The sequence below is a fragment of the Phyllostomus discolor genome, chromosome 4 (assembly GCF_004126475.2).
Source record: "Phyllostomus discolor isolate MPI-MPIP mPhyDis1 chromosome 4, mPhyDis1.pri.v3, whole genome shotgun sequence".
Classification (NCBI taxonomy): Eukaryota; Metazoa; Chordata; class Mammalia; order Chiroptera; family Phyllostomidae; genus Phyllostomus; species Phyllostomus discolor.
This window is the reverse complement of record NC_040906.2, coordinates 4580557-4594187: the sequence shown is the minus strand read 5'-3', so window position 1 is coordinate 4594187 and position 13631 is coordinate 4580557. Positions and strand designations below refer to the sequence as shown.

At 67.6% G+C, this 13631-nt stretch overlaps 1 protein-coding gene across 2 annotated transcripts; it reads right to left on the bottom strand.

The window, feature by feature from the left end:
- Window positions 1–4606: 4606 nt before the first annotated feature.
- Window positions 4607–13088, bottom strand: ECEL1 (endothelin converting enzyme like 1). Of its 2 annotated transcripts, XM_036022708.1 has the most exons (18): window positions 12946–13088; window positions 11094–11981; window positions 10463–10531; window positions 10242–10352; window positions 10069–10161; window positions 9780–9904; window positions 8857–9079; window positions 8283–8381; window positions 7967–8041; window positions 7656–7759; window positions 7292–7350; window positions 7151–7202; window positions 6522–6589; window positions 6204–6328; window positions 5865–5930; window positions 5414–5509; window positions 5165–5241; window positions 4937–5036 (listed from the first exon to the last, which is right to left on the bottom strand). In XM_036022708.1, the coding sequence occupies exons 2-18, from the start codon at window positions 11877–11879 to the stop codon at window positions 4937–4939; spliced, it is 2328 nt and encodes a 775-aa protein (XP_035878601.1). In that variant the 5' UTR covers window positions 11880–11981; window positions 12946–13088. The 2 variants fall into 2 exon arrangements, with proteins under 2 accessions (XP_028366150.1, XP_035878601.1); XM_028510349.2 differs by lacking the exon at window positions 12946–13088 and having other exon boundaries at window positions 4607–5036; window positions 11094–11879.
- Between the last annotated feature and the right edge of the window lie 543 nt (window positions 13089–13631).

The following is a 13631-nucleotide window of genomic DNA, read 5'->3' as shown; positions in this document are numbered from 1 at the left end:
ACATCGCAACTCACGAAAGGTGAGAGAATGGGGAAGGGGCACGGTGCCGACCTCCTGCCTGTGGCACCCACATCCCCTTTCCCAGGACACCTGACAGCTGTGCTGGGGTGGGTGGGGGCCAGGAAGACGAGGCGAGGCTGCCAGCATGGAGCTGGACTTCACGTCCGGACGGTGCTGCCTCCCTGCCATCTCAGCGCGCCCCCAGCCCGCGGTTGAGGTGAGGCTGCAGAGGGGGTGAAGTGTGGGAGGCCCCAGGACACAGTAGGCCCTCAGGAAGACCTGCCGCCCCTTTCACCAAAGCCCTGGAGGTCTGGGTGGGAGACCAGGGTGGGAGGCCAGAGGTGCTTAACAACTCCCTGCAGAGCTCAGACCGGGCTCCAGAGGGCGCCATAGGTCCAGTCACAGCTGTACCGGGAGCCCCCTGCTTACGCGAGCCCTTTTGAGCCCTTGCCTGCCGGCTGCCCAGCCCAGCATGGCTCCGGTGGATGAGCAGGAAGCATCCTGATAGGTAAAAACAGGCCCGCTGCCTCACAGACTCGGGACAAGGGGAGGCTAGATGTGCCATGTCCTGACCTTGGGGCTGACATTACCACCTGACTCCACCGTTTCCTCCCCTCCCCCGCTGGTTCCAGAAACAGGTCTCCCCACCTAGTGCCCTAGAGGATGCCTCCTAGGGTCCCCGCCTCCCTGCTTGGAGCTGCTCAGCATCCTCCATTGCACCCTCTGATCCCAGCCATGGTCAAGACCGGCTTGTCCCAGGGGCGCAGAGCTTCCGCACGTGCTACCAGGCACAGGCCCGGCGGCAGCCCCTGCAAAGCAGCCGGCGTTCCCCTGGACGTGACCTTGCCACGTGGTGACCTTGCCACGGGGATGCACCCTCTGCCACAACACCCTCGGCATAGGCTAGGAACAGGTTGCTTTCTTCCCAGCTGCCCCTCGGGTGGGCAACCGCCGCCCCCTGTCCCAAAGTGTCCCACAGGGGAAGGGAAGCAGGGCTCTGCCAAAGCCCTGCCCGCTGCCTGCCCTGCTGCAGGGCAGCCTGAAGGGGCAGCCAGCAGGATACAGACAGTGCTCAGGCCCTGGGCCAGGCTGGAGCAGGCAGGAGAAAGGCAAGAGCTCTTTTTTTTTTTTTTTAAGATCTTATTTATTTATTTTTAGAGAGGGAAGGGAGGGAGAGAGAGAGAGAAACATCAATGGGTGGTTGCTGAGGGCTGTGGCCTGCAACCCAGGCATGTGCCCTGACTGGGAATCGAATCTGCGATGCTTTGGTTTGCAGCCTGCGCTCAATCCACTGAGCTACACCAGCCAGGGCACAAATGCTCTTTTTAACAAACCAGGAAAAAGGGGGCTTCTCAAGCTTGTTTGGGGGAGCGGCAAGGAGCCCAGAAAGGGGAGAAAGGAGAGAGGGGCGCAGGGAAAGGACCACACCCCCTCCAGCAGCCGAGACCCCCCAGTAAGCCTGTGCCTTCACCGGCATGTGCAGCGGTCCCTGGGGAGGGGAGCAAGCTGGGGTGCTGCCCCGCACAGGGAGCGTGGGGTGGGAAATGGTGGCCCACCCGGGGGGCCTGAGGAGAAAGCCAAGCCCCCCCCCGAAAACCCACCCCTGGAGGTGCTCACATTTGGGGGCCCTGGGCTTCCCAGCATGTTGGGAACAGAGGCTCAAGCCATTTAAAAGTATTGCATCGGGGGTGCCTCACAAGCTGGGGCACGTGGGACCCCCAGGGCGCCGGACACCCGGTCAGCAGAGAGGCAACCCCACCGTGGCAGAAACTTGACTCCAGGCTCCCGCATGAGCTAGAAAGGCCTGGGCCCCTGGCCGTTCAGGGGCCCCAGACACTCTGAGCCCCTCCCTGGGGGCCCAGAGACCCCAGGCTGCCGACGCCCACGTCTCCTCTCAGGCTGCAGGCGGGGACACCTGGGCACAAGTTCCCCTCTCCACCGGCTGGTCTCCAAGGCTTCTTGCGTCTGTGCAGAGCCGGCACTCACGGGGTGCCGAGCCCGAGGGAGACCCCAGCAGCCTTGGCCCTAAGGACACGGCCGGGCTGGGCAGGGGTGAGGGAGTGTGCAGCGCTCCACTGCACGCCAGTGAGCCCACGGCCGCACCCCCAGCTGTGCTGATGGTCCTCCTGGGGAGCAGAGGCAGGCAGTCATTCGTCCAGGTCCCCCAGCGGTGACCCCCGGGCTCCTGGCTGCGATGGGCTCAGCGGGGCCCCAAGCGGAGGTGGGGAACCTTGAGGCCCCCCCACCCCCGCCACAGGCACACAGGTGTCCCTGCCTGGGAGCAGCATGCAGCTGTAAACCGACCCGCGCCGGTTCAGTGCTTAGCTGGAGTTGCTTTCTCTCATCTCTGCAGGCAGCGCTCTGAGGGCGCCTGCTGCTGCGGCAGCCCCCACCCTCCACCTCCGGGGCACGGTGCGGCCAGCCCTGCGTGGGCGCCCCTGGCAGCGACCGGGCTCATCGCACTGCCGCGGGCAGGGCCTTCACCACGGTGCCCATGCTCCCCTTCCACAAAAGGGAAACCGAGGCCCCGCGGGCAGCCCACCTCCTCCACCCAGCAGAGCCAGCCAGTCCGCCACAGTGTGGCTGCCGGGATGCGTCTCCTGACAGACCCACTGAAAGCCGATGCTGAACGCGGTGTGGACACCGGGGCTGGAGGACTGGGCGGCCGGGTCACCCCCATCAGCTGACACAGACAGGGACCCCTCAGTCCCCATCTGTTAAAGGGGCTGTGCCTGCCGCCGCCCACCTCCCTGAGTTGCAGTGAGGAGGCTCTCAATGGTCCGTCCAGACAGACCCTGTGGGAACCCGTGGGAGACACAGAGTGTCACACCCGCCCCCCACGGGTGCCCTGTGGCCCTGCATTCCACAGCCGGGTCTGAAGGTCACGGGCTGTGTCTATCCCCCAGGTGTCCTGGGCGTGTGTTTCCTCGGACCCACTGGTCTCCCTCTGCCCCCCCCCCCCAAGGGCACATGGGGAGCTGAGGAGCCCCAGGTGGCAGCACATCAACACAGCAGCCTGGTGGGGACCCATCAGGCTGAGGGGTCTCTGGGGCCTCGTGGCCTGTCGGACACAACCCCGCCAGCGGGGTGGGCGTCCCCGACTGGGACACACACTGGGCACCAGGCCCCCTGCCTGCAGCTGGGCCCCCGTCTGGACCCCTCTAGCCCAGGAGCCTTGTGCCCTCTCCCAGGGCCCCCTGTCCCCCACATGCCCACCCCCAGGGGCCCCTCGGCGGGGCACAGACGGGAGGGGGTACCCAGGCTTTGCTGCACTTCTCACTGTAGAGCAGGAGTGAGTTCACAGGCGCCCCCAACCTTGAGGCCTCCCCTAAGCCAGCAGGGAGACAGGAGGGGTGGATCGTGGGTGGATCTGGAGAACTCGGGGAGCCCTGGGTGGGGGCAAGAAGGCTAGGCCTGGGGAGTCCGGTTGCAACCAGGTCCCGGGCCAGAGGTTTGGCAGGGTGCGGGGCTCAGAGGGTCCCAGACACCAGGCCCCACACAGGTGGGCGGCAGGCCGAGGTAGGGAGAGAGCTGTCCTTTTGCCCAGCTGCTTGAGGGCAGAGACATGCATGTCACCAGCCCAGGGAACAAGGGGCTTCGAGGGGAAACCAAGGCAGGCGCCTGTCAGTGCCTCCACAAGGCCGACCCCCGTGGGCCCCCCTCCGCCCTGGATGGGCAAGCAGCTCTGAGCAGGCTCCCTGCCCGGGGTTAACCAATGAGCGTGGCCGCTGCAGTCTTTCCCAGGAAGAGCCCGCCCCTTGGGGAACTCAGCGGCTCCCGTGGGGCCCTGTCTGTTCTCTGGGGAGCCTGCCGCCCCACTGCATGGCTCCCCTGCGGCTCCCTCGGCCAGCTGGTGCGTCTCTGTCTCTCACTCCCGAGCCTGGTGTTGCCGAGGCTCAGATAACAAACAGGCTGTTTAAACCTCACTCGCGCCTGGGAGGGGAGCAGGCACTCTCCGAGCACTGTGACAGGAACTGCCGGGCAGGGACTCCCCACTGCGGTGGGAGAGGGGCACAGGCACACCAGGCAGTGTTCGAGGAGGGGCACACCCCTCCAGGTCACCCCTGAAGAAACAGACCCAAGAAGGAAGGGCAGATGGCCCACAGGCCCCCTCACTGCCCTGCAGGGCTGCCCCCTGCCGGTGACAGGCTGCACCTCCTCCGCCCCACCACCCCAGGCTGGAGGGGCGGCCTCCAGGTCACATGGGCCGCCCCCGACTCTGTGTGAGTGACAGTCAGGGTCCCTCCAGGCCAGGGATTGCTGCCTGGCTGAGGGGCCCTGCAGACATCCCTGGGGGGACGGTGAGGTGCCACTCTGTAGTTCCGGGAGAAGTGAGTCCAGCATCACACTGGGTGCAGGTCACTGGGCAGGGTGCCCCCAGAACCGGGCAGGAGCGCAGGCAGGACTTGGGGGAGGGGAAGAATGGGGGGTTGGTGGAAAAGACAGAAGAGCCTGGGGAGGCAGGACGGAGGTGGCTCAGCCAAGGTCCCCAGGAGGGTGACAAGAATGTCTGTAGGCTCCGGCAATGCTAAGGGCCAGAGCCCCCTCCCAGAGGGGTCGCTCCGGCCCCACCTTCTTGGGGGGACCCCCCCCGAAGAGGCCGAGGTGACAGTGCAGCAGCTTTATTGACCAGACACAGCAGCAAAAACACAGCAGAAGTGGGGCCCGGACAGCCCCGCCTGGCCAAGCGCTCGGGCTGCCTGGAGCCCAGTCCAGGGGCCCCAGCACCTCTCCCCGAGCCGTGCTGTAGCCCGGCCTCACCTCTGCTCTGGGTGTCCCCCTGAAATAAGGGAGCCAGCAGGGGGCCAAGTCCTGGAGGGGTCGGGAAGGCGTGCGGCACCCAGATCGGGACCAGCACTGGGTCCGGCGGCCGGCAGGAGGCGATTCGTGCAGGGTGGTGGGGGCGTGCGGGTGGGTGGGTGGGCGAGCGGCCGGCTCACCACACAGAGCACTTGTGAGCAGGGTTCATGGGCGAGTCTCTGGGGCAATGGAAGGCCCGGCCAAACTCCTCGAACTGGGACACGCTGCCCAGCACTCTGGGTGGAAGGAGAGACCCACAAGTGTGGGTCCCAGCACCCCCAGTTGTCCCTTCCCACCAGCACCTGCGCCCATCCCAGACACAGGGAGGGGCGCGGCCCAGGCAGCCCCGGGTGGGGAGGCGTACCTGTAGTGCTCGGGGGCGTGCTTGTCGGTCAGCACCTGCAGGTAGATGGACTGCGACCGCCGCTTGATGCACCAGTTCTGGGTCGGGGACCCGTGTGCAGGGCGGGAGAGTGGGGGTGAGGCCGGGCGTCCACTGCCCGAGCCCTGCAACCTCCCCCCACAAGCCCCAGCCCACTAGGCCTGGAACTCCTGTCCGAACCCACAGGGCTGTTCCCTACCCCCAGCCCCCTACCGCCCCCACACGGCCCACCTGAGCAAAGGCAATGAAGAAGAGCTGGTTGTGTGTGTACTTGAGCCGGTGCAGGGGGTGCTCCGGGCCATGCTCCCGCACCCACTTCTGATAGGCCTGGGGGTGCAGAGGGCAGAGCTGCAGTGCCCGCAGCGGGGAGGCCTGACTCGCCCTCCACCCACTCAGCCCTGGCCGCACACATCCACCAGGAGCCCCCAGCTCCCTGCCCTCCTGCTCTCCGAGCTGTGTTCCCGCCCACGAAGGCTAACCCCTGGCAGGTGCCACCCCCTCCAGGCAGCCCTCCCTGCTCTCCAAACCAGGGTCTGGGAGTCCCTCCTTTTCCAGAGGACCTCTTGCTCAGCACGGGCCCCAGCCCCCGGGCCAGAGGGCAGCAAGATGGGGAACAGAGGTGCCTTCAGCCCCCAGCCCTCCCCTCCCCTGAAGGGCCCGAGGCCTGGCCCCGGCAGCTCACATAGTAGGCCAGCTTGAGACCCCCCATGTCTGCGATGTTCTCGCCAAGTGTGTGCTTCCCATTCACCTGAGAGAAAGGAAAAGGGGGGACGGGGGGGGGGCTGCATGGGGCCCCGCTGACCTCCCTCAGGCCTCCACCGGCGCCCCTGCACGCCCCGCCCCTTTCCCAGAGCATTCCAGAAGGACCCCAGTCCCTCTGGGTCTCGGGGCCTTGGGAAGCCCGTGTGAGCACGCTCCCATGCCCGTGTGGGTGTGCACACACCCCTGAGCGCGTGCGCACGGACCTGCACAGGGCTGGCTCAGGCGCATGCGCGTGCGCGTGCGGAGCCAGGGGCCTCACCCGCTGGTTGTAGACGGTGAAGTTGTCGTAGAGGTGGACGATGCACTCAGCCTTGCGCAGGAAGCGGCTGTACGAGGCCTCCGTCCACCAGTGCAGCAGGTTGCCCGAGCGGTCGTACTGGCCGCCTGTGCGGACGGGCAGGATGGGGTGAGCCCGGCCCCACCTCCACAGCCCGAGCTGGGCATCGAGTCCATCGCCCCACCCCCACCCGCCAATGGAGACGCAGGGGCCCTGCGGGGCCTCAGTCAGCCCGTCAGCACCCTGCCCCCACTGCCTGTCTTCCCCTCCCCCGCCGTCCCCTCGACCCCCGGGCCTCACCCCAGTCGTCGTAGCCGTGGGTCAGCTCGTGCCCGATGATGGTGCCGATGCCCCCGTAGTTCAGAGACCTGGGCCCACGGCGGCGGCAGCGTCAGGCCCCGCCTGCCTTCTGAAAGCGCCTGGCTGCTGCCCCGGCCCCCAGAGGCCCTGTCCAGGCCCGGGGGTGGGTGACCCAGGGAGGCCCTGGGGTGTCCGCGGGTCCCAGGGCACCCCCGCCCCAGCTTCCTCATGGGACATGTGAAAGGGGCCACTGGTAACTCTGCTCCTGCCTTTTAGGAAGTAACACCCCACAGAGTGGGGGGTGGGGGTACAGACCAGGACGGAGGGGGGCAGGAGGGAAACTGAGGCACCCCACTCGGGATTTGGCCTTTTCCTTCATCACTAACATCGCTCCACTTTTGAAAAACTTAATGACACGTCCAATGAGGTAAGGGGGCGAGGGAGGGGGGGGACTCCGGACATTAAAAAAAAAAACAAAAAACCTCCGCATTTCCCTAAATTACCAAGGATGAAGGAGGACTGTGGGGACCAGGGTCTGCACACACCATGACTCCCGGGCTCAGCCCTGGGTTGGGGGCAGTGTGAGCAGCCCCACCCACCGTGGAGACAAGGCCGGGTTGTGTACTCACTGTGGAAAGTCAGGGTCGTACAGCGTGGGCTGCAGGATACCAGCGGGGAAGACTGCGGGGAGGGTGGGGTCAGCAGGAGACAAGCCCACCTCCAAGCCCCGCCCCTTTCAGGACACGCCCCTTTCAGGGCCCGCCTCTTACCCATCTGGTTCTTGTTGGGTAGGTAGTAGGCGTTGAGTGCTTGGGGGGGAAGCAGCCACCTGTGGAGGGAGGCTGAGGTCAGCTGGCAGGGGGGCCACACTCCCCCACTACCCTCACCTCCCAGCCAGCTTCTCCTAGAGGGCCGTTCCTGTGGCCCAGCCTACAGCCATGTCCTGGGCCTCCCTCAGGCTGATCCCCAGCGACCCCCAACCCTGACAGCACCCGCTCACGCTCTGCACAGACCCTGTGCCCCCTGCACCAGCTCGGCACGAGGCAGTTCGCCGCACCAACCTCCTGGCTGCAGTGAGGCGCCCCCTTCCCCCATGGCACCTCTCCGCCCCCCAGCTCTGGGCCCGGCACCCACGTGGACTTGTCCACCTCCTGCCGGATCTTCTTGACGGACAGCTGGATGCTGAAGCGGATGCTGTTTAAGATGTTCTTGAAGTAGGTCTTCTCGTGGACCTCAAACTGCACAGGGGACGGGCGGCACTGAGCGGCAGGCCGGGGCAGGGCGGGACCAGCGCCCGCAGGCCATGTGCCCGCCCCCGAGCATCAGTGATGCCTGGCTCCGGCTTCCCCTCTGCAGTGGCGGTGGGCTCCCGGGGGTTGTGGCCACAGCCCTGGCAAAGCCCAGCTGCTCAGGCTGGGCAGGAACAGGCCAGGGGGCAGGCCCACCTCATACTCCTTGTCCACGGCCTCGGGTTTGAGCAGGAAGTCGGGGTAGCCCACCATCACCATCATGTGCTGGAGCTGCAGACGGAGGAGGGGGCAGTGGGCATGGGCCAGGCCTCAAGTAACAGCCCCCGCCCACCAAGGACGGAGCTCCAGCTCCAGCTCCAGCTCAGGGGTGCGGCTCAGAGATGGAGGCAAGCAGGTGGGTGATGCCACCTCCACCAAAGGCACCTTGGTCCCTGTTGTTGTCCCAGAGCTAGGCACACAGTAGGTCCTCAGTAAGTATGAACCCACAGACGGGAATGGGGTCCCACGTCACCTTGGCCCGAGCCGCCGCCTTGGTCTCGGCGTCCATCCAGTCCAGCTCCTCCAGGCGCTGGCCCAAGATGTACTTGATGTCCTCCACCAGCTGCTGCACCTGCGGGATCAGGGCTCAGGGCTCACGGACTGGCCAGGAGGGGCTCAGCCCGGGGCCCCCAGCACCTGGCACGGGGGTCCCCCAATCAGTCAGCACCACTTCGTAAGCTCAGGCCTGGTGTTGAGCACCAAGGGAGACCTGGGCGCTGGGGATCCAGGCCCTGCACCCCAGACAAAAAGCTCCCAGTCTGGAAGGGGGCAAGCCGCCCCAGCAATAGTCACACACATCCCTGAGGCCATGCCTACCGAGCGCGTTACAGAGGGTGGGAAGAGCTCGGTGGGGAGGGCCTCCTGTGGCTGCCAGACCAGGTGGGCTTCCTGGGGGAAGAGGCCTGGTGAAAGCAGCGTGGAGCCTCAGAGAGGGCATGACCCTAAACTGGGTGCACGGCCATGTGTGGGGCTCCCCACCCTCAGGCCGAGGCCATGCAAGGACTCCATGCCCCGCACCCCCACCCCCAAGCCCAGGGCAGGCTGACCTTGGCCTTGCTGGCGGCTGAGAAGTGCTCATGGACAAAGAGAGCGCCCAGAGCCATGCCAAAGTGGCGGTTGGCCTGGCCCAGGCAGACGCGGGCCAGCTCCTGGGGCTTGTCGCTGCCCTCCATCTCCCGTGCCAGCTCATGCAGTGCCTCTCGAAAGGGCGGCGACAGGTGCTCACTCAGGACCACCACCACGCGCCACACCAGGTAGTTGTGCAGGATCCTGCGGGCCAGGGGAAGCCGCTTGGTGTCCGGGCAGGCTTGCGTGCTGGGGCCACCCCAGTGTACCCCCTGCCCCCCATACTCCGAGCCTGGGGTGGGACCGATCACCCCCAGGAATGGGGGTCATTCCAGGCACACAGAGGCAGAACCTGGAGTGGCCCCGTCAGGGAAAAGGGCGGGGTCCACACACAGCAGGACACACCTCCGGCCCCCGAGCACGGCCCCCGAGCACAGCCCCCGATGCTGCCGGGTCACGGGCCAGCATCGTTTTCTGACTTGCTATGGGGAGGGACAGTGGGCACTTCTGGTGACCGCGTGCCTCAGAGCTGACCTGGAGAGGCCTCTGCTCCTCCTGCAGGCGGGCAGAGAGCAGGCTTCCCTCCCCCCCGACCAATGTCCCTGGGGGGGCAAAGCTGTGGCCACACTTGCCCTTTCCAATGTTCAGACGCACTCAGGCCTCACTGTCCCCAGATGCACGCAGCTCAGGAGGCCCACAGCCCTGCTCAGGGTGCCACAGAGCGGGTGGGGCAGCCATGTCTGAACCCAGGGACAGGGCTCCTACTCCTACTCCAGTGCTCCTCACTCACTGCCCCCCCCAGTGCGGCTCCGGCACCGGCACCGAGGTGGAGGTGGGGGGTCAGGCTGACCAAGAGGCTGGGGTGCGGGGGAAGGGCCGCCTGGGGGCTGGGGGGCCGCCGTACCTCCGGGGTGTGGAGCGGATGAGCTGTGACACCTGCTGCATGTAGTCCGTGGCCAGCAGCACCACCTCCTCGTCCTCGGAGAAGTCCTCCTGGAAGATCTGGTCCAGCAGCCACTTCCACCGCAGCTGTGGGGCCGCGGGCGGGGACGGTGGGCCGGGGGCGCCGGGGGCCACAGGCGCCAGGGAGGGGGTCAGGGACGTACCAGAGGACTCGGGAGTCCCGGGGAGGGGAGGGGAGGCTCCGGGGCTCGGCACCCGCACCTCCCCGACCGCAGCCGGGCCACACTCACGTGGGGGGTGATCTTCTGCAGCTGTCCCAGCGTCACCTTGTTGTACATGGAGCTGACGTCGCGACGGAGGTCATCGTACTCGGACACCGTGATCTGCAGCGGGGAGAGCGGGTTGGGCCGGCCCTGCCCGCCGGTCCCCCCGGCCCCCAGCCCTGGGCAGCCCCCCTGCTCACGTTGGCCAGCCGCTGCTCCAGCTGCAGGATCTCCTGGGCCTTCTGCTCCACGGCCTCGGCACCCAGCAGGCCCAGCAGCCGCTCCATGAACACGCGGTACGCGGCCAGGATCTGCACCAGGTCGGCCCGTCGAGGGGTCAAGGGCGGGGTCAGCGCTAGGCCCTGGTTCACCCCTGCGGAGCCCACACCTTCCCTGCACCCCACCCCCATGCCCCCCCCACCTTCTCACTCTCCTCATCCTGAGCTAAGTACAGGGTCCTCTCTGGCAGGGTGAGTCCATCCTGGTCAATCTGGGGAGAGAGGTGGGGGCTCAGAGGTCAGAGGTCAACAAGCCACATTCAAACAGACTGAATTTCCAATCAAAGGCTCAAACAGGCATCCATTGCTACAGCCCCTCCCTCTATCCAAGAAGAGGGAGTAGAAGCTCCCCACCCCTACCCGCCTACTGGGGGTGAGCGAGGGGAGATCCCCGCCCCTCAATCTTTCCTCCTGTAAGTCCTTGCTTTCCGCATCTGTGAGGGACCTCCCCCGCCAGTGAGGGGCACTCGCGCTGGCATTTGGGGCCCGTATCCAGCCTGCCGCAGCAGCGGCGCAGGGCTCGGGGGCACACAGCTCCCGCCGCACCCGCACAGCCCGCCACAGGGCTGCGACATTGCAGCTCCGTGGCTCCACTGAACACCGCAATTGCTCGAGGGAAATTACTTGCGCCCTCCTCCTGCGCTCTGCCGGCGCACGCTCCCGTCCTCTGCTCTCCCTCCCCCTCCCCTTCTGCACAGGTCTCTGGGATGCCGGGCCCTGCGCCCCGGGTCCCTGGCCGCTGGCGGGGGTGCCTGGGGAGCGGGGGACACTCACGCGGATGACGTAGCGCGAGGAGTTCCTGTCGTCCAGGCTCACGGTGAGTGAGAAGAGCGCGGCGGCGCTGTACACGCCCTGCGCTTTGTACAGCAGCCGGTTGAGGTCCCAGCGCGCCGCGGACCCCGCGTGCTCCGCGGCGCCCCCCAGGTCCCAGCCCCCGCAGTCCTCGATGACCTCGAGCATGGGCCTCGGGCCGAGCCTCTCGATCTCACGCATGTCCAGGCACGAGCGGAAGAAGGCGCGCACCTTGCGCTGGGCCGCACCGCCCGGCCCGCCCCCGGGCCGCGCGAGCAGGCGCCGCAGGCGCTCCTCGTTCTGCTCGCCGATGGCCGCGATGGTGCCGTAGGTGAGCTTGTCGTCGGGGATGGCGTGGCGCCGCAGCCAGCCGCCGCACGCGAAGGAATAGAAGTCCTGGCACGGGTCTATGCTGGCGTCCAGGTTGGCGGCCAGGAAGCGGGCGGCGCGCGCGAAGGCCTTGCGCTCCGGACAGCCCTCGGAGCAGGCGCCGCCGCCCGCCGCGCCGGGGCCCAGGTACTTGAGCGCCAGCATGGCGGCCAGGATGGCGCAGAGGCCGGCAGCGAACACCAGCCCCGACAGCAGGCACACCTCGCGCCGGTTCCAGCGTGGCAGCCCGGCCCGGGCTCCGGCGGTGCCGCGCCCAGCGCTCAGCGGGAAGCCAGGGGGCAGCGAGGACCCTCGCGAGCCCCCGGTGCCGCACCGGCTCACGTACTTGACCTCCTGGAACTCGTCGTAGTGCGCGGTCATCGAGTACGGGGCCTCCATGGCGCTGCCGACGCCACCCCGCAGCCCCGGGCGGTCTCGGCTACAGGCTCCACCGGGCTGCCGGCCGCCGGTCTGGCCCCCGCATGGCCCCCCGGGCCGCAGCTGCCGGAAGGGTAGACGCAGGCTTAGAGAGGCACTGAGAAGGGCACCTCTGGGGCCCACAAGCACGCTGGAAAGGGGTGCAGGCTTAGGTCCAGAGACAGGAGGTCCCCCTTGTCTCCACCAACCAGCAGGCCTGGCGCCTGACCGCCCTGCGCCGCTGAGAGAATGAGGAAAGGGGGAGGCTCAGAGGGGCCGCCACCTCCCCGTTTGCGCAGTGGCACCGTTTGGCCCGTCTCCTCCCTCCCCGAGTGCCTGTCGCAGATTTGGGGGTCCCCTGGTGGAAAGCTAGGGGCACAGGGCACGAGGCCTGGCACGTAGTAGGCCTTCAGTGAAAGGCTGTTTCGCTTCCCCTTGCCTTTCTTGTCCGGGACCTGCTACAGTGAATGCCAGGTGGGGAGGGGAGAGCGGAGGCTGGAAAAAGGAGGCGCGGTCAGGGTTGCGTCTATGCGGACCCTGAAGCGTCTCCAGTTCCCGGAGCTGGAGCTGGATGTTCAAGAAAGAGGCTGAAGAACCAAACTTCCCCCTGGCGGGTGTCAGCAGGCCCACCCTCAGCCCTGTCCTCCTCCTGCCCACGAGCTAGAATGTCCACGAGCCCCTTTCCCAAGCGTCGCGCGCCGTCGGGCCCAAGAAGGGGGAGAACCCCCGACGGCCCTAGAATCCTGGACCCAGTACGGTCCCCAGCCGCCCCGTCCCCGCCCTGGGCTACTCCCGGCTTCAACAGGTTCTCCCTGGAACCCAAACTTGGGCGAAGTTTCCCCCACTGGCGCGGAGAGAGTCGGTCCCGCGCGCCCCGAGCCAGGGCGCTGAGCCGCGCAGCCCGCGGAGCCGGAGAGCCCAGCCGCGGAGTCGCAGGCGCAGCCGGAGCCGGAGCGGCGAGGACGCAGACAAAGCCCAGAGGCTCGCCGCGGCGGCGGAGGTGGCTGCGGTGGTGGCCGCGGCAGCAGAGGACAGGAGTGTCACTTACCCATCAGGTGCGCGTCCGGGTGGAGCGGGATCAGAGCGGGTCGAGCCGGAGCCCGAGCCCGAGCCTGAGCCCGAGCCGGAACCGGAGCCGGAGCCGGAGCCCGAGCGGGGCGGGCGGCCGCTCTCTCCGAGCGTCCGCGGCTCCTTTGCAGCCGCGCCGCGCTGCGCCGCCCGCCGGCCCCGAGGGAGGGGGCGCGCGGGCTGCTCCACCCTCCTCCGCCCGCCCCCCTCACCCCCTCCTTCCTCTCGCCTCCATCCAGGCTACCTGGCAGCCGGGTGGGAGCTCGGGGGCGGTGACGACGGCTGCGGGGACCCGCTCTCGAGGGTCTTGCGCCGACTCCGGGCTCGGGGATTCCAGTTCCACCCGCGTCCCGGGAAGAGTGAGGGCGCCGGCTAACGCCGGGAAGGGGTCCCCTCCGATCTCATGCCCCGACTCGAGGCTGCGCACCCGCCCTCCGATAAGGGGCTCAGCCTGGAGGTGAAGCACTCGGCCCGTGCCAGCACAGGCCTGGAGCCCTGAGCGCTCGGGAGGACTCCCCGAAAAGCTGCGGAACGCCGCGTCTTTGCAGTGCGGGCGGACAACGGGCTGCAATTAGGTGACTTCCCGGCCCTCCGCTTCAGCCCGGGCCCACCCAGACCTCCCCTGGGGACGGCCGGGGCTGCGGTCACCCGCGCAACCCTCCCCCA